The 27,039-nt window shown below is 44.6% G+C and overlaps 2 protein-coding genes across 4 annotated transcripts in view; both read right to left on the reverse strand.

Annotated features, from left to right (window-relative positions):
- The window catches only part of arhgap24 (Rho GTPase activating protein 24), a 55,832-nt gene extending 40,340 nt beyond the window's left edge, over window positions 1-15,492 (reverse strand). For both annotated transcript variants that reach the window (XM_079756124.1, XM_079756123.1), the window contains exons 1-2: window positions 15,215-15,492; window positions 6,403-6,630 (exon numbers count right to left, since the gene is read on the reverse strand). In XM_079756124.1, coding sequence (XP_079612250.1) covers window positions 6,403-6,603 — 201 coding nt within the window. In that variant the 5' untranslated portion in view covers window positions 6,604-6,630; window positions 15,215-15,492. The remainder of the gene's footprint in view (window positions 1-6,402; window positions 6,631-15,214) is intronic.
- Window positions 15,493-24,759: 9,267 nt separating this feature from the next.
- On the reverse strand, window positions 24,760-26,572 carry esm1 (endothelial cell-specific molecule 1). Of its 2 annotated transcripts, none has more exons than XM_079755418.1 (3): window positions 26,170-26,572; window positions 25,429-25,566; window positions 24,760-25,219 (listed from the first exon to the last, which is right to left on the reverse strand). In XM_079755418.1, exons 1-3 carry the CDS (start codon window positions 26,486-26,488, stop codon window positions 25,128-25,130), a joined length of 549 nt encoding a protein of 182 aa, XP_079611544.1. In that variant the 5' UTR covers window positions 26,489-26,572; the 3' UTR covers window positions 24,760-25,127. The 2 variants fall into 2 exon arrangements, with proteins under 2 accessions (XP_079611544.1, XP_079611543.1); XM_079755417.1 differs by having other exon boundaries at window positions 24,760-25,222.
- Window positions 26,573-27,039: the final 467 nt, after the last annotated feature.

A 27,039-nucleotide genomic window follows, 5' to 3' on the forward strand; every position in this document is an offset into this window, starting at 1 on the left:
CCCTTAAATAAGACACAAACGAGGTAACCCCTTTTTTAAACAAAGTAGTTGTATTTTCTCACATTCACAATCACATTAGTCTGAGGAGTTAGCTTTTGGGGTTAAGTGTGTTGCTAACACCATGTGTGCAGATGTGTGAGAAGGAAGCTTATTAGCACGCTAATAAGAGCACTGAGCTAGTGACCCAACAGCACCTTAATCACAAGGAAGGTCACGCGGTATGTACCAAGCACACTTCACAATGGGGATTCCCAGTTGAACATACTGAATAGAGTTGAGTTCCTGGACTTAGGTCCCTATCTATCTTCACTATATATCTTCTCCCCCCCTCTCTTCTTCCATTTCTTACTTTCCCCCTCTCTCTCGTATGAATGTGATCGTTTTTATTATTGTTCCTAGTATAGCTATAAAATGACTATAAAGGGACTCTTCTGATGGGTCCCCACTGCCAGACTGACTTGACTCACCAGCTATGGATGGCCCGAGTTGGAATCAGAGTACATCTCTGAAACCAATTAGACAAATGGTTCCAGAGAGCATTTCGATATGTTCTTGTGATCAGTTGGGTCCTACTGCTCTGATTTCTTGATTTAATGATTGGTGAGTCAATTTCGTAGACAATTTCGTAGAAAAAACACAATCAAGAATCATATTATGATGTTTGAGCAGTTGTCCCCACCCTAGTCTACTAGAGGAAGGGAAACTCACTTCAGCTGAGGATTAATCCTATTTTGTTCGTTTTTCCAACCGTAAGTGTGAAATGAATGATTGATCAGTTGCTCCCTCCACCTTCCCACACAGAGGAGTGTGTTTGGGGAGGTCTCTTTGGCAATAGTTACACCAATTAGGAAACTTGTAGAGGGAGTATAACTTGTGCCTTGCCTGTTAATATTTGATACCCTATGATCCAATGGCTGCAGGATAGCACATCTATTATTCTCTGTAGTGAATAAAAAAGCGAATTTTCATTGAATCTATGAAATTGTGGCGGTTGAGTAAATTCTTGATCTTGTTTTTATGAAGATGGTGTTTTTCCACCACCAGCAAATGTTTATGTTTCATTAAACTGTGCTAGTAGTAAAATCCAATAGTAATAAACATCCGAACTGCAATAGCAATAACAACAAAAATGATGAATTTGACTGACAAATGAAAGTGATTAACAAAGGCGCTCTAAAATGAACCAATAACACCTCTTTTACAGATCTTCCTTAAGTCACAAGCGAAGTCACGTCTTATACGTACTACGCCCCTTTCTGCTGTAGGTTTCTGGCGTCTTGGGTGTTGAAGCTCACAGCTGAAAGGTACCGGGTTCGATGCCCAGTATCTGCAGCCTAAGCTGTGAGGTATCACAGGGAAGAGATGGCTCACAGCTGCTGCTGAATGACTCTAAGAGGCTATGGATGAACGTGTCTGCTAGATGAAGAAGTAGGAAAAAACTAAGCAAGGAGTCGGGGTTCTGGGCCAGAGTCCACGTCACACCGGGCCAGAGTCATTCCTCATTAAGGAGTAAAAGTGAATGAGGTGTGAAAGCTCCTTCAGAAAGTACGTAACCTCAGTGACCTGCCTTTTATATGGTTTATATTAACCGGTATTCTATCATTAGTCATCCTTTACACTCCATTTACCGTTGAAGTACAAAAAAAACACAGGTTTGTCGAACCTAGTGGAAAGTCAAAGTCAAAAAGTTTGATTTCTTAAAGGTGCAGTGTGTAGAATTAAGTGGCATCTAGCCGAACGGAGTTGGAAGATATCGAATCAAATATTATTTTAGCATGTTTGAATGTGTGCATAATCCGAAGAAAACATAAATCCTTGTGTTTCTAGTAACTCAGAAGGAGCCCTTTATGTCTACATAGGGAGAAGGTCCTCCAGGGAGCCCACCATGTTGCACCGCCATGTTGGTTAAGTAGCTCAGGACGGACCAACGACTTGACACTTGGCTGCTCGATACTGTGGTACACAATTAAATCCTTTTGAACCAGTACACACTACCATAGCCTCCCCTCTGTCGTTCGAAAGGAAGAGCTGAGGGGGGTATTCAGTCGGTTTCAATCTGCAACCTCACTGCCAGATGGCGCTAAATCCTACACATCGCTCCTTTAAAAATGTGCACATTATCTGTCAAATAAAAAATAGATTCAAATGGAGCTAGTAAACACACTGAGTTTGTTTCTTTTCAAAGTTTGTGCAAGCCTTAAAGTGTGACTCTTTATATATTTCTGTACGTGGGTTTGCATGTGTGTGTGTTTCTGTATGTGTATGTGTGTGTTTGTGTGCGTGCGTGTGTGTGTGTGTGTGCTTGCAAGGGTTTGCGTTTGTGTATGCATGTGTGTGTGTGTGTGTGTGTGTGCGTGCATGTGTGGATGTGTTGTGTGGGCGTGTGTGCGTGTTTAAGAGTCCCTCGCAGCGACCTTAAGACCTAGCCTCTCAGCAGCTTATTACAACCTTCTCACTCGCTGGCGTTTCAAACGGTGGCGCATTAAAGTAATCCCCATGCATGAGTCTGATTTATCTGTCTCCCCCTAGACCAAAGCCCACGGAATGGCGCCGATAAGAATCCACACTGCCAGAGCGACGGCCCTGCCAAGGCCAAAACATTCCCAGCTTGGCGGTGAGGATGTTAGCTGACACCAGAAATCAAGTGGCACCTTGCTTCAAAGGAAAACGCTCCCGCACGGCCAAGCTGAGGACGGATTCAACTTTGCTGGCAAACTGAAAAGAAGGAACTATATAAATAACTTTCAACTGTATAAATGACAATTCCAAAAAAACGGACGTATACTAATGAAGTAAATTAAAAAGAGTATAAAAAAAAGTACTACTATATAGGCATTTAGCAGACAGTTGTATCCAAAGCCTCATAGATAGCCTATATTAAGGAGAAGGTAGGTGTTAAGGAATCTCGCTGAATGATGCTGGAAGTCCAACACCCTAGGCCCCCAATAGACTATCTGGCTTTTGGGGATAATAGCTTCAAAGGCTGGAACAACAAACGCTGATCTCACATTTTGTTTAAACACACCAATTAGCATAATTGTATTGGAGGACTACTTCTTCACACACCCTGTAGACCTGTTCACGAGGTGATATCGTAGGGCAAACACAGGTGTTCCTCATAACACTAATTATAGGTCTGCTCCACTTTACGTACCAGGGCAAGGATGGTGGACTAAACTAGTGGATATAACTCTTCTGCCCGTGCCCCGTAAAAACTCCAGCCCAATAATTAGTGTTATGAGTGATGACCCCGCTGAGAATAAGGATCCACTACGTCCGTGTTTTTATACTTCAGCATCAGCGCCAATACACGCCACCACACGCTCACACTGGAACTTGTTAAACCGTTCAGCTGGCAAGTGTCACACACGCCGCGCGGGCTCTGTTTCTGAAATAATAAACCCAGCTATAGGAGCGACGCTGGTCCGAGATGACCACCGCGCAGCGGGACCAGCAACTGTTATCTGCTGCTGTCCAGACCCCCGCCCTCTGCTGTCTCGCCTTACCCCTCTGAGCGCGTGCAGAGGGAGCCGAGGAGGCAGTGCTTTGAGGAGCGGGAGGGAGGGCGGGCTCTCCCTGTCTGGCTGGTTTGTAGAGTATGGATGTTGGTTGGCAGCCCCACTGCCTTTATTTACGATCCTGCGTTGTGGTGCGGTGAGGGTGTCTAGACTGATGTGTGTGTGTTGGTGGGTGTGTCAGGGCGACGATTCGTTTAGGAATCAAAAAGAGGGGAATAGAGCGATTGCCGTACACAAGAAAGGTAGGAGTTCGGTATGCCCACCTAAATGCTTTTGTAACGAAGTGCATGAGCTGATTTGATATAACAGGCAAATATATGAGGTTATGATCATACTATATTATGTTATACATTATGTTATACAGTATAGTGCCTCTCTTAGTTTTGTAAAGAGAACAGTAACCTAATCCTACTATTCTGAAACTTAATTAGTCTTTGCCTGTTTGTCTGCAGTGGGCAGCTGTATCGAGGGGGGGGGGGGGGGGTGGAGCATGTCAACAGAGTGGCGATGTCAAACGCACACATGCTCATACCCCCCTCCCACACACACACACACACAGACACACACACGCTTCCCTGACCCTTCACCCGAATCTCCTCTCCCATTCCTAAGATTCCAGGGAGAGGCTGGGTACTGATGGAGTGACACACACACACACACACACACACACACACACACACACACACGCATGGTGACAACAACAGTGGTCCATATCTCCTCATCACCACAATCATCATCATCATCATCATAAACATCATCATCATAACAGCCATCATCATCCTCATCATCCAATCTTCTTAGAAAAACCGATCGAAACATTCCACTGCAGTCACTGCTTGAGCATCAACATATACCACAAAGTTCATGTTGAAATCGTTGCATTATCAGATAGTCATACGCAGGGAATTAGGGATAGTGTATGTACTTACTGCTGCATGCTATTGGTTGCGCCTATTAAAATAGAAGAAGTAATTTCCTTTGGCTAGCTGTGTCTGTGTTTCTCTGTTTGGTTCGGTACGTTTTACTATCCGTTCCTGAACGTTTCATGCATGTTATTTATGGGCAACAGAGGACGCCATTAGCAGTAGCGGTAAATAATGGGAAAGTAATAGGTAACAAACGCCTTACCTCACACGAGCTGACAATAACAATCTGAATATAGATCCACATTGTTATTGTGTGCGTATGTGTGTTTGTGTGTGTGTGTGTGGGTGCATGTGGGTTTTATGACTATGAGAAATAATGCAACAGAGAGCCATTAACTATTGATTTCTAAATCAGTTGAGTCCCAAGAGCTCGGCTCCACGCTCAGAGATCAGGACGCCTGAACATTCCAGTGTGAACCTTTAAGAGGCATTTTTAAACTGGGAGCATCCAAAGAGGCCTATCTCTGTATTATCTCCATCTGGAAACAACTTTCCTTTTCTTCCGACTTCTCTTTAGGTACTTTTACTTTGTGGGGGAGTGTGTGTGTGTGTGCTCGGGAGTGCATGTGTGTGTGTGTATGTGTGTGTGCGTGTTCGGGAGTGAATGTGTGTGAGTGTATCTGCGAGACTGTTCCGCCCGGCTAGCCACGGAGATTTAGGGACTTTGAACACATTGCTCTGTGCCTGGCCTAGTTTTTTGTTAAAGTTTTATTAAAGTTTTCCACTGAAGACGTAAAAAATAAGTTACCGTTTTACAGGGGGAAAATGTCTATCTGAAATGTATGTAGCCTCACCCCGAGAAGTAGGGCAAAGGAAAGAAAAACGACTCGACTTTACTGAACACTATCTTCCACCGGCAGCGGAAGTTTGTGGGGAATAATGAATGAATAGATGGTAGGAAAGGGATAAACAAAAGAAGAGAAAGCTTCTGGAACTATCTGAATTCACTAATTGATCTGAGAGTGCTTTCCAGGGCTTTTAACGTCAGTTTATGTACGAGAGATGCTGACCAGGAGTGGGTCATTCTCCAGGAAAACTCTTTGACTGGTACCGATCTATCAAACACAAAGTACACCCAAGAACAACAATGGGAGAACGCTTTCTTTGCGTCCGAACCAAGGGTTGAGTAGTTTAGCATGCAGGGGTACCGACTTAAAAGGTTTCCATTCCTGCTGGAAAATCACTGTCACTGGGAAAACGACACCCAGACAAAGGGAAGTCAAGTGTCGGGAATGCTTACATCAGTCCACAGTACTGACGTTCCTTGTTGACTCTCCAAGCCACCGCTCTGCTGTTTACCTTTAAAATAAAACCACCTTCACGTCGCCCCGATGCTTCTCTGATGTTGATCCAGTTCCTTCCATGAGTCTAACCCAATAACCCTCCATCCTCGTTTCTTTAAGCTTTTTTCTGAGTTTGTGGAGCGTCTGACGACAACAACCGCTCTAGTGACTCGCATTGTTGTTGCTATTCCCACCAGTACACTATCCAGCACACAGATACAAGAAGGGGAAAAATCAAAGCAGTGTTATGACAGTCAGTGTCTCTCCCAGGATCTAGGCCAGGAGAGGTACGCTACGACATCATCTTCTGCTCCGTAACAAAGGCCGTCCTACTGCACCCACCAGAGCGTTCTCGTGCTAAATTTATGTATTGTAATTATTACCGTCTTTCAGCGAAAGACGGAAGACCTCCTGTATAGAAATGAAGAAAACGTGCGGCCACCTTTATGGTTTTCAGGACGACGAAGGAACTATAAACTAGAGTTAATAAAAGCCATATCTATATATATTCCATATGCAGACATCTTACATAATCGACCATGGCAGAGGAGCCTTTGTGATTGAAGCTATATAAACACGCTTCCTTGGCTGTGATTGGATCGTCGGGTTGCTTAGGTATCGGTAAGAACAGTGTAAGGGCAACAGGATGGGTCTCCTCTGGGTTCCCAGGCTCACCAGGGCCTTGTTTTCCTCCTCGTCCTTGTAGTAGCACAGCCGCTCCCTGCGCAACACGAACCAGCGGTTGTGCCAGGTCTTCACAAAGCCGCCCTGCTTCTTCAGCCACCCACACCTGACGACCCGGGCCGGCCCGCAGCCGGGCCCCTGGACGTGGGCGGCGGGGCCCCCGACTCCCTGGGAGACCGCCTGGTCCTCCATCGCAAGAGGCGGCGCAGGAAACGCGATCTGTGAACAAGTGGAAGGATGTTTACCATTGTGTCATTTACTATTGCGTTCGGAAACGAAAGGACAAAGTAAAACAAATGTATTGACTTGTGATGTAGACTCAAACTAACCGCGAAGGCTACTTAGATATAAGCCATTGAAAGCAGGAGAGGTTAGGTCGAAATGGGCCAGTCATTTATTGAGTCAGTAAGGAGCTCTATAAAGGCACCTGACAAATAGTTTGGTGGGCTGCTGTTATAGTTATGGTTTTTAATATCCCTCGTTGAGTCGAGTTGTTTTGTCACGAAGTGTTTCATGAATAAAATAACAAAGTCAAAGTGTTCTGGCACTGCGTACTGCTGTGATATGTTCGAGCTCCATGATGGTAAACTGCATATATTACATGTTCTGATGCGTGTGTGTTATCCTGAGAAATCTGAGTAAGGGGAAAACATCTAAACTTCCCCGCCCACGTGCCAATGTTTTCCCACTTGTGTAGGGGTCCTTGTTTCTTGTTCTGTTTCTCTGTCTTTCTGTTTTCATCTTCTATTGCATAAGACTCCCTGTCTCTGCCGGTTGAGACAAGTCCCCGCTCTCACACTCCTCAAAAAGGACGTTGAATGTTGACTTTAAATTAATTCATCAAAGACTATTTTAACACCTGTCGTGTCTCTCTCTTTTAATTAACTGGTGCTAGAGTTTAAAGTCTTGTCTGTGTGCAGAAATGTGTCCCAGTTCTCTTCTCCTTTTACCCCACCAACCTGATACCCAAAACGAACCACTAAGTTTGAACATAATACCTAAACTTACACTTTTCACTTCAGCAATTCAAGAAGAGTATCTAAGCTTAACTGTTATATGTATAAATATGTAACTTGAACAAGCTGGAGCTTGCTCATTGGGCCCATGACGTGTCATTCCCATCCCCCTAGTCAGTGACAATGGACGAGGGCAATAATTCCACAATAAACAAAAACACAATGTACATTTCTCTTCCCCCTACTCATGTCTTCCCGTTGGAAAAATTCTGAAAATGTACAGCGCGAGGTTTGTTTTAATTAAAAAGTGTCTTAGATTAAGTACTTTAATATTTATGAAAATGGAAGAAAAACAGCAGATAAAATGAATGCCATAGTGTTTGTCAAAGTATGTCATTTACTGGCTTGATGAATGAATGACACTTTGATTTTGCATGAGACAATAATAAGACATACCCAAAGTTTGCTAGCCTTCCCACACAATGTATGATATACATATAACCTACACATGGCTCCCATTCCTTTGTGGTATGGAGTCGTCAGAGAGAGACAGGTCAGATGGATTACAAAGCACATGTTGTTCACTCTTCTTCATCAACATAAACGTTTGGAATACGAGACCGGCTTGGCTTCCATAAAAATAAAACTGTGTGTTCTTCAGCATTGGGAAGTTATTTTGTGGTACAAAGGACAATAGATTGAATTATTCTGGTATCAGATTCATGTATATATATATATATATGTGCAGTATCTATTCTGCTATTGTTTTGACTCTAGGTTTGGGATAAAGTATGACAAAGGAAAAAAGCGTAACTCATATCGTCTGTTGTCCAAGATGATGGGTTGTTTCATGAACTAAGTCTTGAGTGTGCACGGGCACACACGTGCACAAACACACACAAAAAGGCATTTCAAGTCTATGAAAGCTTCATCAGAAACATGAATCCGCCCTCAACAGTATACTTTCTCCTACAACATGATGCACCATCCTGAACTCATCTGTTCCCCGGTAATCCTTCCTCTGTCAGCCTGCTGCCGCCCTCACCACGGCCACACTATCAGTGGTCCAAGGGAAGACATTAAGTCTGGGCGCCGTCCAAACGACCAAGAGAACCAGATGAGATCCAGATGAGCGCCAGATGTGGGCGTGCAGCGTTTGTCCTCGTCAGCAGCGGCGGTGGAACAAGTGCATCAGGAGGACATGTGACTTCCCATTGCTTCGGCTGGCAGGGTGTGGCAAGACCCGAATTGATTTATGTGTGTGCGAGTAGGCTGTAATATATGTATCTAAATATTAGGGAGCAGTTCAAATATTATTGAAGCTACTGGAGATTTTTGGTTTGTTGATAATATCGGCTCATATCACTGCGGTGTAAGTACTGAGCTTCCTCAGCTGTTGGTAACATGAAGGAAATAATAATAAAGTATCTATTGAGCTATGGTGGTGGGATTCAGCTGATACGGTGGGCTGAAGAACTGGAGCTGTGCTCCAGGCTAAGGAGGACTTAAGCACACTTAATGTGGCTTCATAAGGCTTTTCTTTACTCCTGGTTCTCTTTTACACACAAACCTTTAAACACAACCACTAAAAATCAACAAAACAAGGGCACTACCACTAAAACCAACACACACACAAACACACACAAACCAACACACAGTCAGACAGACAGTCACACACACACACACGCACACACACACACGCACGCACACACGCACACACAAACACACACAGACACACACACACAAACACACACTCCACTAAAACCAACACACAGACACAGACACACACACAGACTCGCCGGCAGCAGCAGCAGCATAGAGGTGACACGCCCATCTGTTTATAAGGTCCCCCGCGGTGTTCTGTCGGGCTAGCACCACAGTGCTAGCACGTAGCGGCCAGGACTCCTACTCAGTGATAGATTCATCCTGTGTATGCTACCGCTAAGCTACTCTCTCGTTGTTAGTTACAATAATAGCTGTAGTTCTCTGTTATAATGATAGTTGTAGTTCTGTTATAATGATGGTTTTAGTTCTCCGTTGGGCCTATGTAAATATAAGTGTCATGTCCTTGTTATTGTACTCAGTTTTCTTACAGCAAGAAGGGATTTTGGTGACAAGTGTGTGTGTGTGTTGTGTTATGCACGTACCGGTTCACTCTCTGGGTATAAATGACATGTGAGCACATGATACATGATAACACATTAAGAGGGAATATAAAACTGGACCCACACCAAAACACCCTCAACACGTCACAGAGGAGTAATAACAATCTGCTTCATATCTGACACATCTCTAAAACAATTACAACACAAGTGTGTGTGTGTGTGTCTGTGTTTGTCTCTCTATTTGTGTGTGTGTGTGTGTGTGTGTGTGTGTGTGTGTTGGCACATGTGGAATTGTATGTGTGTCATGGATGTGTGTGTGCATGTCATGGATTTTTATGTGTGTGTGTGTGTGTGTGCGTATATGTAAATGTGTGTGTGTGTGTGTGTATGTAGGTGTGTGTGTGCGTGCGTATATGTAGGTGTGTGTGTGTGTGGGTCTATGAATATGTGGGTATGTGTGACTCTGTGTCTGTGCGTGTCGACGTGCCTGTGTGTGTGTGAGCAGTTGTGCACTATGACCCTCCATATAGCTGTGTGTGTGCCTCAGTCCGCACTGTATTCCAAAGCCACCGGGGTCAGCGTGTAACAGTGCTGCTTTGTCCCCTGGGCTCGTCGACCGTGTCCAGACTGAAAGACCCCATTGATGACCCTCATAAATAAAATATTCCATCTAGTAAATCAGACATGTATACAGACGTGTATTAATCTTTTCTATTTTCTCCTCCCCATCCGCAGCCGAGTAATAAGACAAGAAATTGTGAACTAACAAAAATACAATAAAATACCTTGACGGCTGGCTATATATTTCAGCCAATTTTATGGTTTGTTTTTGTAATTTGAGCTTTTTATAGGAAAGCCCAGCAGAGCTTTACCCCTGGTGCAGCAGTCCCCTACGTCGCAGCAGAACCTCCCTCGGAGCTTGGGCCGGAAACCAGCTACAGAAAGGGGCGGGCTGACGGCTGGTTCTGGGATATTCTACCAAATAAAACTAATTTGTTTTAAGTGAGTTTGCAGTCCATATAACCGCAGTTTAGATTCGTAAACACAGGTTCCCATGAAAGCCTTTGGAACTTCAGTGGAAAGCCCACTACCTCACTGAACCACTTCCCCTCGCCGTGTGTGAGTTCTCGAAGTTCTCGCCTTAAGTTCACATGGAGACTACGGTTTGTGTCAGCAACCTAAGAAGCCAGGAGATATGATTATTTGGAATGGAGGGGGTGTGAAAGTCCGTAAAGCGTGCTTGATGAGTTCTTATGAAACAAAACTATGAAACGGGATGTGGGTTAGCGTGAGGTGGCCGCCAGCGCCCTGGGCTCCGCTGTCATCGGCCGGCAGCTGTTCTCGTCCAGTACGTACACACGGCGGGTTTGTTCCCCTCGGTATTGGAATGAGATTGAGCACAAAGCATATAAACATGGTGATTATCGTTTGACAAGTCCCGCGTCTGAAACACTAGCCCGCCTGTGATCCCTAAAATGAAAAACGAAAGTTCAAAAGGGAGCCAAGCTCCCGATGCACTACTGTCCTCGAAATTTGAACTTCACTGAGACCCAATATGACCCTATGATGAGATGATGTGTTACTGGTGGACGCTCGGCTACAAATAAATGGGTATTTTCAATAAGCGAGTGGCAATTTATTTCTGGACATTCCCTTTTGTTTCCAAACATGACTCACACAACAAGGCCATCCAACCAAACACGCTATTGATTCACCAACCATCTTTGAATTGTGTGTTGGGGCTAACACAAATCGCTTCATCATCTACTTCCACTTAACACAGTTCATTATTCCCAGATGAATAGGAAATGTTCCTTCTTATTCGCCTCCTTTAGCAAGTGGCAGACAGCGCCATGAGCAGGGCCGTCTGTCTGTCCGTCTGTCCACAGTCGTGTTCATTGCTGCCTCACAGCTGTCGTATGCTACATTCGTCCTATAGCCTGCTGTTTTATGACCTGGTCTCCATATCAATTTTCTCAAGGACATTAAAGCCAAAGCCTGATGGCTAAATATAGAAGCACAGAAAAGCCACAATGGCTCGGAGAAAAGAGAACAACCACCGTTGACTTCTAAATATATCCAATACAGGAAGAAGCTTGAGGGACTTTGATTATGCTTACTTTTTTCTTGCAACCTTTTTTTGCATAGATTCTCTGCTTTTAAAAGGCCCGGCATTACGATTCACACGAGGAGCTGTGTAGCGGGCCATCACAGATTCATGCCAGCGTTGACAAGCCTCATCCCAGGTCGGCACCGCCCGCTTCTCTCTCAAGCATGATGGGCAGAGCTCTCAGAAAAGTGCAGATGACAACCGCCCTCTGGAGGAGGTAAATCAGACGGAGACAGTGAGCGACAGAGGGCTTTGCCCTTGAAACACTTGGCATGGTGTTTCCCACACGGAGAGAGTGGTAACTTCAGAACTCTGTACTTCGAGGGGAGACTGTTGTTGGCCGATCTACAAAGCCACAGTCTTTATCTACTCAGCTATTTACCTGTTAGCCATCTTTCTTTACTGGCAGCTCCCCAGTTCATATTATTTTCTTTTTGTAATTGTCATTCTGGCTCTTATTAATGTTGTGATGAATACACATTTAACAAAGGGTATGCAAGATGTTTACAGAAGTCTAAAGAATTAGATTCTTCTTCGTAATATCCACACTTTGAAGTTGTTATTACAAAACAGACTGAAGACAGACTCCATTAAAACCAGCGGGGCACTGAAAATGCACTCCGCATGATCTTTATATAACACCCGCTGGTCATGCTGTAAACCCCTTTAAATATCCCAGGCCACCTCCCTTTTGTCCCATCAGAGCACCCCCCACCCGTAGTCTGGTCACGACTAGGTCTCGTCGTCAGCCTGTATGTACTGAAGACAAATATAACCCCCTGTCACCGAAGCTGCATGTTGGGGGGAAGAGAGAGAGAGAGAGAGAGAGAGAGAGAGAGAAGGCAGTTTGTGTTGACCTCTAGCAAAGTCACAGAGAGATGAGAAGCGGGGCCAGTTTCCCCCTGTGCTGTGTGACTCACTACTCTTTGGTAAAGAAGATGAGGTTAAGCAGGGTGAAACGGCTTCATATGGGAGAACGGTCGGACCCATCCCGTCTCGTGAGAAGTTGCGACACATATGGATCGGGAAAAAATACACTTGGCTACGTCTGCACGCGTGCCTATTGACGCAGACTGCAGATCACTGATTGGAAAATCGGTGTAACCACAATAAGAGAGACCTACACACGCACGACCACACACACACATACCCACGCAAGCCCCCAGACACACACACACAGATACAGACACGTGCAAACACACACAGCTAGACACAGACAAATGCACACACTCACACAGCTACACACGGACACACACAGAATGCGTGCTTGTTTCTAGATTTATAAATGGATGTGTGCACCAACTGTTCTCACCCATGATCCTTGCATGTGTCACGCTGCACTATGTCAGCTTATAAAACCCTGAGGTCCTACCAAAAACCCATTCCGCATGCTGACTCACACTGGCATACTGAAAGTGTTTTCCAGTAACCCTAACAAGTCATAATAAAAGCCCTTATTCAGCTGGAGCCTTCTGCAGCATCTGACCCTGCTGATGTCCTTTTCAGACAGTTACAAGAACTCTTAAGACCCATGTACCTGTTTCTGGGATGTGACGGTCATCTGTTCCCAGTTGTGTCTGACATGTCGCGAGAGGGTCAAACTTTACAACAGCCTTTTGCCTGTTTGCATGAAAACTGAAGGAAGGAGTACTCTGTGTAGTTCATTGGCACAAATGACCTTTCGTCATTTGGATATTTGGACTAACACTAGCTCAACTGGTAGAACCTGGCATTAATGCTCCCACTGCTAATGATATAACAACTCAATGGTATTATAGGACACTTTGGATAGTGTGTCCACCAAACAACATCCATATCCTGCATCAGTGTATAACACTTTTGAATGGAATTGGTTCTATATTTGGATTTTGAAAGTGTAATTAAATGAGTGCTGGGTTTGGATTTGCTCTCATGTCTCGTTTCCACGGTTCCTTCTGGTTCCTCTCCATCCCATGCCCATAAACACCAACCCTAAACACACAGCCCGACCTGGAGCCACAAGGCAGAGCAGCAGCTGAGCTCTCCCAACACACTGCAGCACACATTCCTGGACAACCCCATGGTGGACCGTACCCCACCATGGAGCATGGTTTAGTTTGTACGTACGGTATCCGCCTGTTTCCTTCTTTCGTATTTATGCTTTTCTTTTTAAGAACATTTTTACATTTACCTTTGACTTCAACCTTCAACCTCAGTGTTGCAGATTTTAAGACCTCAATGAGAAAGGTCTCATTATGGTCTCATTGAGGTCTTAATGAGACCTTGATAGCGCATACTCCATCAGTGCATAATATGCTTATAGTTCAAAACAGGAACTGGACCCACACCAAAAAACCCTCAACACGTCACAGAGGAGTAATAACAATCTGCTTCATATCTGACACATCACTGAAACAATTACAACACTAGTGTGTGTGTGTGTGTGTGCTAATTTTATGCTTATTTCTGCATTTGCTAGCCCTCGGTACGGATCTGTTTACGTAAAACGGTCGTACTATTATGTTCTTACGTTCCATTATACATTCACTCCCCTTATATTCATGTATTCAGTCATTTAACCGACAATGTCATCCGCAGCGACCGCCAGTGAATCCCGACACACGTCCTTAAGGAGCAGGTAGGGCTTGTGGTCACGGTTCTAAAGAGAGTGCCGCTCTCCCTTTCCGCCCTTGCCTCTGACTGTACACAACTTATTGCGAGTAAGCGATTCACGAGGCTCCTTCGGGCCACCGCTGCTTCTATTTGCTTCCATCCTGTAATGGGACGCTGGCGTGGCGGCCGTGCCAGAGCCTGCCCACCCAAGCTGCGCACTGTAGATCAGTGACATGGATACCCACCGTTACCACCGAATCACTTCCTCCTCTGCTCGTCTCCCCCCGAGCCCCTACATGACACAAGAGCCGTGACTAATGTTTGCACCGTAACGCTGTGAAATGGAAGTTAACTTCAAGGAGAACTAGTGGGTAGATATGGGGTGGGTGGGGGGGAGGAGGCTTTTTCTTTTTACGGTGTTGTGTCTCGACCTGTGCACTAAAGTGTGGCATATTTAAAAATAAGTGTAGCGTTTATTAACTGCATCAAGGTAGCTAATAAAGTTGGCCGGCTCCATGGTGGGTGTCCAGAACATTGGGGGGGTTTTATGGGGTACCTCGGTGTATCTAATAAACGGGGGACACACAGTAGAGGTAAACGACGCACTTTGCTGCATGGGTACGCATTGTGGCTGACTAAAGACCTAAAGAGCTAAAGAGAGGCTGTTTGAAGACGATTCATTAACTTCTGGGTGAAACCAGTCCAACCACACAAACGTGCCTCTATGCGTATATACAGTAGGTCTTACATTAGCAGGTGGTTATAGCACCGCTTACTGAACAACAAGAACACGCTTCACAAATCGTGCACCCTCTCCGTTAGAGAGCAGGTCGTTAAATGTCAATCCGTTGCCAAGACAACAGTGTCTGCAAAAGCGGTGACTCGGGTCTTGATGCGGTCTTCTGCTTGATTCACAAGACGCAGTTGGATCATAAACCAAACAACCTTTTTTTCCGTTTATGTAGTAAAGTATGTGAGCCGAAAATACACCGAAATAACTGACATCAAGGAATAAACAAAGCCCGCTTCCATCAACTCACCCTGTTAGGGCTCCGGCCGCTGCAGAGGACTCTCAGGTGCAACAGGGTTCAATCCAGTCCGACGGGAGCGCTTGAGCCCAGCGACGCAGCGGGGGCGGCGGCATAGAGTAGTAGTAAACAATAGTAATCCTGGTCGCCGACCGTCCCGGACGTAGGCCGTTTATCTCTGTGCCGCGGCAGCCGGTCCCCCCTCCTGTAGAAGCCCTTCTGCTGAGGCTCAGCTCGCGCGTCTCCCGGTGAGTGCGCTGCGATGACCGGACGGCTGGATCAAGTTATGGTTGTAAACTTTTCCTAAACACCCTCCCGCCCCCCCCCCTCCCACTCCTCCTTCTCCTCTTCTTCTGTTGACCGGCTCGCTAGGCTACGGGAAAGTCTGCCTTTGTAGCCGCTTCAAGAGTGCGGGGGAAAGAGAGAGTGAAAGACACGGCAGGCCACGGTCTGCGTTGTCCCACACACACACACACACACACACACACACACGCACACACACTCACACGCACACACTCACACGCACATACGTACGCACTTAGGAGGCAAAGGCAGCCAGGAGGAGTCAATGGAAAACACACTCTCCCGTGCACACTTTTCAACAAGTCGGCAGCCTGCTTAATGAATCCTTAGGGTCTTCCTCAAACAGCCTGACAGTCAGAGTGAGACGAGCTCACTCTGCGCTGAGCGTACAGAGACAGAGAGAGAGAGAGAGAGAGAGAGAGCTGTGAGGGTGGGGAGGGAGCGATGGGTGAGACTGTGAAAGAGGGAGAGAGGCAGAGAGAGGAAGAGAGAGAGGAAAAGAGTGAAAAGAGAAGGGGTGAGGGGTATTAGTGTGAGCATGTTTGAGGAAGTGTCAAGATGAGATTTATTCTTGAGACTGAGAAAGTCACTCCTGTTGCAAACAACAGATAGAAACACCATGCTTTCTTAAAAAAGATTGGAGATTCTGTGCAAAAGTGTGTGTGCCTGCACATGTGTGTGTGTGTGTGTGTGTGTGTGCACATATATGTGTGTGTGTGTCCACATGTGTGTGTCTTTGTGTGTGTGTGTGTGTGTGTGTGTGTGTGTGTGTGTGTGTGTGTGTGTGTGTGTGTCTACACGTGTGTGTCTTTGTGTGTTTGTGCATGCACACACACACATGTGCATGCACATGTGTGTGTGTGCAAACTCTGCCCCAGTTGCGAGGGGTCCACGTAACGACTCAGATAAATTAAGTGTTAGCGCGGCTACTGGGACAAACCGTAAAATAGGAGAAAACAGCCCAGCCTCTCGCTGTTCACCACAGAGTAAACCCCAGCTGTTTACACAGCAGTGGAGCAAAGAGAACCCTCTTGTTTGCATGGTGGGAGCGGCCTGTTTTTACTCCTTTCCATTAGTTCTAATGCAAAGATAAACCGCAACATTGTTGAATAATTGATCCTGATTGGTCAATAACGTGGGGGGGGTGTTTTATTTTTTTCGATAACAGGACACCCCTGCCTCTTAACAGTCGTGAGTCAATGCACTACAAATCCAACCCTGAAAACATAGTCGAATACAACAATGGACCACGTGTTTCCTTGACAACCCAAAAGCAATTTGCCCAAAGCGCCTTGGAGGAATATTACAATTCCAGCTGCTTAAGTTCACGAAAGCCAACAACGCTACAGATGAACATAACTAATATCTACCCAGTGTTGGTGAATGTGGTAAAAGGGGAATACACCACTCTTGACACTGCACAGGGGGAAGTGCTCTGCAGTGCTGGGTGTTGACCCCCTGCTGAAGGAGTCTGGATTATATCTCCATTTACATGTCTGCAGTCCACCTGCAGACATCCTTGAGCGAGATTCCTAAAGCCGACTTGCTCATCCGGAGAAGATAAGACACTGTGTACTACTGATCATCTAACAAGTCTTTCAGACACTCACTGGAAAGTGATCTAGAAATTCAACATTGGATTATTGTAAACGCAAGGGATAACGTAATTATCGACGTCTGGACAAAGCATATCCCAGTACGCTGAAGTGTCTACTGTATTTATGACTAAATAATAAAGAAGTGGTGACCAGGAGAAGTTAGAGAGGGAACAGGCTTCAACTGCTGTAGCATGTTGTTGAACTAAGTGTGTGAGTCTCTGACATGCAGAAGGAATTCTGACAAGTGCATTCCTGTGCCCAGCCATGCTGTGGTTAATCTGCTCAGTCTTTTTGAAGACCCCAGGTGCCTTGCATATCGGACAGGCAGTCAAGGCAAGGTATTTGAAAAAAGATGATGATGTAATGAGAATTTTACACTAACCTGTGTAAAATTTTCTATATCTACAGGAAGTCTTGATTAAACTGTGAATACTATGACTAGTAAACTTGTCTGGGCTATTCTATAGCAGACACAATTTGTTCAAACATAGTCAGTGCAAATTCAGATGTGTAACAATTAGACATCCATAAATCACTACCCAAATCCTGATGTGACAAGAAGCAAGATTCATAAAGGTACTGATGTGGTCGTAACTAAGCAAACAATGGAGAAGGCTGTGAGGGAGATGGGTGGAGAAGATGGATGCACACACACATTCCTGTTCTTATTAAACATGCTGTGGGTTCAGATGCTGCGCTCTCGTTGTGGTTGTCTCGATACCGGCTCAAACTACTGAAGTTCAGGCTGAGTAGAGAGCGCTATGAACACGACCGGGCAGGTGTAGTCAGCCCCCGGTACACCAAGCTCTACCGACAACGGACAAGTGGCCACGATAACAAATGTGATTATTATGACAGGTCACTGAGCACATACATTAAAGCATAACCTTTATACCGGCCCTAACCTTTTCACTGCAGTTAACACTTTTGTTCAAAATTAGATTCTGTGTCTTATATTTCCCCTCTGAAGAACAAATTGATTTAGAGAAACAATCCCATGTTTGCGTGAGCCATGGCTGGATGCGTTTTTATTCTATCTACACTCAATATTAAATACATTTGAACAAAAGCAGTACCAAAGGTCCAATGTGCAGGCAAGGTAACCGTGTTTATCCACAACAAAATCCATAGGCCTATACATCTGGCCAATAGGAAACTAAATATCTTAGGTTTTTCATGTAAGAGCCTTGGCAGGCCTATACCATGTTGAAGAGTTGAGTAGCCAAAGCGTTAGCATAGCTCTGTGTTGTGCTGTTATGTGTTTTGGGCCATAATCTACAGCACTAGTGATAAGCAGACATCTGTTGTTAGCTAGACAGATGCTTTTGGATGTTTCACAAGGGGATAACTTACAGAGCTGCCAACTCTCACGCATATAGCGTGAGACTCAAGCAAATGACCCTCTTCACACACTCTCACCACCCCTTTCTCTCACTGTCAAATGACACATTTTTTCGCCGCGAACTTACAGCCTTCTTTAAAAACATTTCAGACCAACTCCACTGGTGCTCAACATCTGAGGCTTCGATTTCAAAACAATATCTGAGTATTAGCCTACTAACACTATAACAGAACATGTTGATGACGTAGTTTAGAGTAGATGATGTGAGGTCACTGGCCTGATTCCCCCTGAGAGAAAATGCCTTTCCATCAATTATCTATTGATGGGACATTTTGCTCAAGGAGGCAACCTCACATTACCTGGTAGGATTAGAAACACTATTCGGTCAGCTGTAGGCGACATGAAGCTCTTTGTGACTGACTCACTCACTCCATCCATGCCAGCCTTGTTGAAAATACTAAGGTAGCGGTCTTTGGCCACCAGCACAAGGACCAAAAACTTTTTATATCTGTGGCCATTTTGTAACGGTTTGGGTAAGGATTAGAAGTTGTGAAACGGCGATATGGCGGTTAAGAGTCAAGTTTCTTTACTTGAAGTAGACAAATAATAAATAAATGCGATGGTGACCGTGAACTGCCCCCCAAAAAATGTGCTCAAATTCTGAATCATGATAAAGTGGTCTTTATCATGAATGCCTATTTTAATCATTTGATTCAACTTAAGTTTATGTAACTACCATTCCCTCTCGCTTTCCTTTGCATAATATTAGAATTTTTTAATTCATTTTTTCATTTGTAACTGTTTCTGTGCGGCGTAGTAGTGTCAGTCTTTATTAAAACGTGTATAACTGTGTATAACAGTGCAGTCCCTCCAGCCATCTGATTCTTAGCCAACCTTCAGCGAGCCGCAGTGCTATCTCAGGAAGAGGAATGCTAACATGAAACTCTGTGACCTTGTGACGAGGGAAGAGGCCATTTGCAAGAAACACATCTGGGAAAGCCCCTCCATCGACCGCCTACAGAGAGAAAAGCGGCTTTCCTGCGAGACAACACATCTTAAGGTTTAGACGGCGTCGTAGGATCATCAGGGAGCAGGTCGTTATCTCGCTGGGGCCGCGGTTCTCATGAACTTAAAGCCAAGGGTTGTGTGAGAGTTGGTGACCATGGGACAGATGTCAGAGATCTGGGGACGTTCTCGTCCCCGAAGAGGAGAGCCACACTGCGACCCGTGGACCCATGGCTACCCTGGGTGGTTTTCGTTCCTCTTCGACAGGAAGTGGAGTGACGCATTATCTACATACCATGATGGCGCCTAAAGTTATATAATTGAGTTTGAGTTGTTTTTTTAAATATTAAACACGAATGCTGTTATATAAAATATAAATATCATCATATTTAACGAAAGAAGAATAGTCAACAGATTATAATTCTGTGTGTCGAAAACCCTCCCTGAGACAGTAGATTGTATTTGGTGTGATGTGATGTTAACTAGTCGCTTCCTGGATGGGAAATTTAGAATCCTGCTCAGGCTCTGATCAGTGTTTTTAGGTTGAGGAAACACAACTAGTTGGTTAGGTTTAGGGTAACCTTTCTCGTTGACCTTTCTGTAAGGCTAAGTAAGGCAACAAGAGTTGGGATGGGTCATGCCTTCGCCGTTGCAGTTCTTGATATTCCTTCCTTGACCATATATTTTTACCACAGCCCGCACATCAGCTAACTGGCTGTGATGTTTGCGCCACCCCATGGAGACGCAGAGTATTACAACAACACACACAGGCGGCTCAAACACGGCTGGATATACTCAATTCAAACTTATATTTGTATATTTGTACTTCAACCACAACGGTCCCCGCCTCTTAAACACAAGTGCTCAGGTCATTCTCTACCGAGGTGGTCAGTGAAATTATGCAAGATGAGTATGCAATTAGATTAGAGATAAACACATTCATTTTCAAATAAATGGGGTGGAGTTGTTAAGTGACCCTGAAAACGCATTTTAAGGAAGGGAAACGTCAAACAAACAGAACGGTTGGTATTGTGGTCTGTGCTCGTCGAATACAGAAACTGTTTGGAGAAAACCCAGTGGGCCTGCTGTTCCAGGTGAGCCACTAATAACCAACAACCTTTTTTCTTTCCCATATATCTCTACACTGTACCTGATTTACCTGCATCCCGTGTACTTTTTCGTACGACAACCCTGATTATTACCAGGCTACGGTGGCTCATCTGAAGTTTCACGCTTAATTGAAAGGTAGGCACTAATATATAGGAAAATAGACTTACTTTCATCAGTCCTTCCAGAAAGACGTCTTGGATAACACTGTTGCCTCGCATCCTGGATGAGGTCAGCGCGGCACTAAACATGCTCTCGTTCAGGTACTACGTCACCGACAGCATGTTCTCATGAACTTAAACATGCTGTCGGTCAGGTACTACTAATACATACTATTCTTATTTCATTCTCTTATAATTGCAATGCCATGCGAGTGAAAGCTAAAGCGAAAAAACAATAATTAAAAAAGCGAAAGCTGTTTCAGCCACATGTGCCATGATGACACATATGGCTGAAACAGCTTTGGTTGTTGTTAACGTTTCATCCAACGTGTTCCACTCGTGGTTCCGCTACGTTAGGGTTAGCGATGGTGCGTTGTCGCCCTCTGGTGGCCACATTTAGGATAAATAATTCCTTCAAGGGCTTTTTTTAGTTCGATGGTGCAAAGTTCGAAGGTGAAGTTTAGCAACATATTATGCATAAATATTTCCGAATTAAACGTTATTTAAATGGATAGTAAATTGTTTCGTGTTTGATTGCCTAGTGCTGTTTTTATAGCTCTAAGAATATAAACATATATCCATAGTTGTCAAATGATTATTATTGTTAATAAGAAAATCAGCAAACTTCCCATATGTTGCAATTATAAAAATGAAAGGGATTTGATCCAATCTGGAGATATAACTTAATTTAATAATTAAATAGTGCAAATAAATAGTTCAAGATACACTGGCATTGGAAAACCACCAGAGGTCCATCAATCACACAAAATAATGTGAAGTCACAAGGTACTAAGCTAAGTCGTGTAATGTATGCTTACTACCTTGTAAGACCTCCAGAAAAAACTTTACTTGCTCAATAAAAATTATAGTAAGGATATAACCATAGAAAGTAAGTATAGCATAATACAGTTTTCCCTACTCAAAATAAACTATATCGAAATCAATCATTTGAATATATCGCACACTTAGAATAACAGGTTTAAATCTTATTTTTGAACCATAGGAATACTATTGCTTTTAAATCAAGACCAAATCAAGACCCCAACCTCAAATTAACAAAAAAGTTGATTTCCATAGGATGGGGGGGCAGACAAATGCCAACTGGTTTTTACGCAGGAAGGGGGACATTCTCACATGCACTCGGGGGCTTTTCCAACACAATGTTCAATAAATCAAGAAACACATTGACCACCACACACCTCCTCCCTGGATCCGATACCAACACATATGACTTATTAACACAGCCACAGAGCAGTAGGAATCGTGAAAACACGTTTAATTTCATTGTTGTTACAAATTTTGTTACATTTATGCCATTCATTTCTATGTAGTTGCTTTATCATAGTGGCTCCTTATTTTAAGAAGCAAAAAACATGAAAACATAAACAAAACCAGGGGATCAATGTGTCAAGACACGGGTCAATAGAGGTCACAAGGACCCATCCTTGTCATTTCCTTGTTGCCACGGGGACAAAGTTGTCACTTGTTGAACCACAAGAAAATCCACTGAAGGTCCTTTTAAACACACTATGACATTCTCCCCCCATCCCCCGACTCCCCCAGTGTCAAGATTGAATAAATATTGTGTGCTTGTGTGTGTGTGTGTGTGTGTGTGTGTGTGTGTGTGTGTGTGTGTGTATGTGTGTGTGTTTGTTTATTTGTGAACCAATCATACCACCAAGGTGGAAATTCCTAAAAATACTTGTGCCAACTAATTCCGAGAACTCGATTAACACCCATCATTTTCGTCACGTCTCAGTTTAGATATCTGATAGCATTGTGTTTGTTACCGTTTACGTGTCGGAATGCGGACATAGCATTGCGTTTCCCTCGACCTACCGCACGCTTACAATACATTGAGATGTGTTGTTTGTCAACAATCCCACCTCAGACACCATTCCCTGTTAGTATAGACAAACCTGAGAGAGAGAGGAAGGGGTAGAGGGAGGGAGAGAGAGATGGAGAGAGAGAGAGAGAGAGAGAGAGAGAGAGAGGAGAGAGAGAGATAGAGACAGACATGGAGGGAATAAGAAAAAGGGAGAGAGGGAAAGCAGATGGGGACAGATAAGGAGAGAGAGATGGAGAGGGAGCTAGATGGAGAGAGAGGGAGGGAGAGATGGAGAGAGAGAGAGAGCATAGACAGAGACAGAGAGAGTTGTGAATTGAAAGATGAAGAGAGAGACAGATATGGAAAGAGTGAGAAGGAGAGAGAAAGAGAGAGAGAGAGAGATAGAGAGAGAGAGATAGTGAGAGAGAGAGATGGAGATCAACAGCGAGAGTGAAGTGAGAGGGAGAGAGAGAGAGAGTGAAGTGTGAGAGAGAGAGAGAGAGTGAAGTGAGAGAGAGAGAGAGAGAGAGAGAGAGAGAGAGAGAGAGAGCGGGAGAGAGGGAGAGAGGGAGAGAGGGAGAGAGGGAGAGCGAGGGCCCTAGACTGTAAACACCACCAGGGTTCTATTTGCAGTAAATCAGGCTTATTTACTGGGACGTTCACGCACCTTTGTTCCTGGCGGTGACGTGCTCGGGGAGCCAGATAAAGGGTATTTCTCACCAACACCTTCCTGTTGTTCTTCCCAGGACTCCTTTGTTTGGTGGCGAAGACCTCTGCACGCCGGTTCACAGGAGAAGGAACATGCTCGCACTTATCCACACCACCGCCACCACCACCACCACCACCACCACCACCACCACCTCCACTACACCCAGCGCCTGTACCTGTGTGTTGTCTCGGGAAGCAGAGCTCATGAGGTTCCAGGTTAGACTCAGTTCTGTTCGTAGGTTCAGAACCCCCTGTGAGAAGGCGGACGGTTCACAACAGCAGGTCTTGAGCTGGAGGAGACGAAATGAGGGTTCTAGTTGTTGGTTAGAACCTGTGTGATATTCTGAAATGCCTGGAGAAAGGATGTCGTGATGCTGAGTGATGCCGCTTCACTATACCCGACCGATGTGGAGGATGAAGTTTGTTTTATTTAGAAGTCAACACATAAAGAGAAGATATTTCTTCTCTTCATGTTTAGTAAAGAGATATTTAAATATAAACTCCACTTCTCCTTCCAAAGATTTCATATATTTCATGTGTTCAATTAAAATAATAGTTTGAAAATGTTTGATCAAATATACCTTGAAACTCCCAAGTTGAATCATATCCCACAATATAAATGCCCATATTCCTGATAAATGTGGCTTTAGATATGAATTATTAGAGATAGGAAATGAATATGATTAAGAAAACAATAACAAAGAGGACGAAATATCTTTCTACGTCGTGTGTCACATGATTCCTTAGCTTTTGGATTCCGGCCCTCTGCAGACGCAACAACAACAGGAAGTAGGGCCATGTTCACAGGTGTCAGGAAGCACAGGAAATAAACAAGCAGCCCTCTGGAACAGCTCTGTGCACGAGAGTCAGAGGTGAGGCCCATAAGTCCTATTAATAACCTCCACGATGTGTTTTGTTTTTTACAAAGAATATTCAGACAGCTTAATGGAGCTGTAGCCCGCTATATTGTTTGAGACACTGTTGGGATTGAGTGTGCTTTTCTTCAAAGTTCTGGTCCTTTTTCGAAGTCGAAATTATCAATTTATTATATGGTTATTTATTAATGCTGACTATTTTTGGCGTAAATCTTGAGCCATGCCCCCTTCCACATCAGGTAAGGGGTTAGCTACAGGTGGTATTTTGACATTGGATTTCTTTGATGCCACCCAGTTAAACCCATTGCTCACTGTCTATCTAATGTCCAATGTATACAGACCAAAGACAAGGCCCTAATGATGCAGAAATTATGAATGGAGATAGTTAATAATGCACATTTATTTTTACAAATGAAGAATACATTCTTATATTCTAATGTATTTAGTTCACTCATACTAATGTATGTAAACAATGCAATGTGTAGGCCATGTTATAAAATGAATTAAATAATAAAAAGGTTATGAAGCCTTTAACCACATTCTTTGGTAGATATCATCCATCCCTCTAAATCAAAGCACTGCAACCAAGTTTTGTTCCTTCATCCTTTTGATTTATTTGTAAGAGCATCATTGTAATCCAATGACAGGTGAAAGACAGGCCTACATACAGTATATTCCATAATATCAGTAGGTAAGATATATAAATGAAACATATGTATAGCAGACATCAGATGATTTAGTGCAACAAAACGGTTGACAGTATGAAAAATAAGGCTGTATTCAGTAAGCTAACGATATAAAATGTGCAAAGTAGGTACTTTCTTATGTCATTTGAAACTTATCGAGCAACATGAAGGCACACGAAATGACTTTAAGTTTTAAGGCATAAAAAAGTTTGGTTTTATACGATCATAAAATATATTCTTCAATCATTTATAAGTTAAGACTATGCTACATTTACACAGAGTAGGCTACTGTCACACTAGTGTAAGCGGTCGTCAGCGGGGGGTGCGGACCTTGGGGTCTGCGGTCCTGTTGGGGTCCTGGTCCGCGTCTTGACCGTGACTGACCTCTCCTGAGCCCAGCTCCGCTGCTGGAACACACGCCAAGAGACACGTCAAACCATGCGTCGATAGCGCACTGGTTCATAGGTTAACAGTGAAATACAGAAAAAAATAACCGTTGTGAATTAAAAACAATGAAAGGGCCCCAACATTTGTAAAAGAAAAGAACGAACTGTATGAAGTCTGAACTCAACTTACGTATTCATTCATTTCCTGTGGTTACGTGTGCATTTACCTGTGGTTGGCCTGAGCTTGCTGGCGATTTTGGTGAAGAACTTGAAGGTGAGGCAGGCCCCAGTCTCTCGGTCACAGAGGCCTCCCTTGCAGCTGCACGTCTTGCGGCATTCGACCCCGTACGTCCCGAACACGCAATCTGGGAAGATGTGGCATCAAACAGGGACTCACTTAATAACATTTAAAACACACACACACACACACACACACACACACACACACACACACATACACACACACACCCTTCCCACACACACACACACTAACACACACACACACACACACACACACACACACGCACACACACACACACACACACACATACCGATAATCACAAAACGGTTGATAGGCCTACCTAATTCAGAGAGTAAATCAGACTGAATATGAGATCGTTGAAGTCGAATTAACCACTAAGTGACACATGGCCAATAGGATATGGCACACAGCCTATTACTGGATTAACAGTTAGCCATCAATAAACAGGCCACCTCTCTTACGCAGTCGCTGTAGGCTATTCCATCGTTAAAGATGCGCATGTGGTTTTAATGATGAGATACACTGTGTGGGAGTCCGGTTATAAACTCAAACATACACACACACACACACACACACACACACACACGCACACACGCATACGCCCATATACACACTCTCACACACACACACACACACACACACACACACACACACACACACACACACACGCACACACACGCACACACACACACGCACACGCACTTACCTCTACAAACGCCGTATTCATCACCGTAGTCGTCCTCATCCTTGTAGAACTCGCAGTAGAATCCCGGTCCGCACTTCACCCCGTGCATCCCGGACACGGTGCGGTAGCAGTGCTCCCCTCGGCCCGCCGCGCACACCTGGCAACAGCCGCAGTCGTCTAGGACGGTGGCGGCGTCGGCGCGTCTGCAGCGGGGCGCGCCGCAGAGCTGCGCGTTGCAGCGCTCCGGGCAGTTTACCGCGTACTTGACGTTCACGCCCCACGACTCGACGTGCCGCAGCGCGAGCGCGGAGGACAACACGGCGAAGAACAGGAAGGACATGTCCCGTCGATGAGCTCGTGGATGCAGAGCAGGAGTGCGAATGAGAGAAATGGGGGCTACTCACCGGGATACGAGAGAGGCAGCTCTCTGGGCTAGGGGAGTAAAGAGTGACCTGAGGTTTATCCCGGTGTGTGGTGGTTATCATAAGGGGGGTATGACGGGGGAGGAGGTGGTGGAGGTGGTGGTGGTGGTGGTGGTGGTGGGGGGGGGGGGGGAGGTGGAGAGAGACAACTTTGTTTTGCACATACTGTTGTTGCCTTTGTCAATTTCCTCAATCCGGTGTTGTCCTATAGCCAGCCGGGACCCCCTTTTAGAGTTCCGCTGTGGAAATGAGGTTTTCACCGTCAGGTCTCAGGACGACCACCGTCCAAGAATGTGGAATGCTCTGAGCTGTGATGTCATCATCCGAGGGGTTGAGGCTCAGTGTCATTGTGCATGGTTTTTATTGTTGTTATTTAAAGTGCCTCATATTTGGGATGATGCACAGGACTTATACATAGGCTAACTTCCTGAATATGACTTCCAAAAATAAACCATATGATGCAATTCCA

The sequence above is a fragment of the Pollachius pollachius genome, assembly GCF_949987615.1.
Source record: "Pollachius pollachius genome assembly, chromosome: 18".
Lineage (NCBI taxonomy): Eukaryota > Metazoa > Chordata > Actinopteri > Gadiformes > Gadidae > Pollachius > Pollachius pollachius.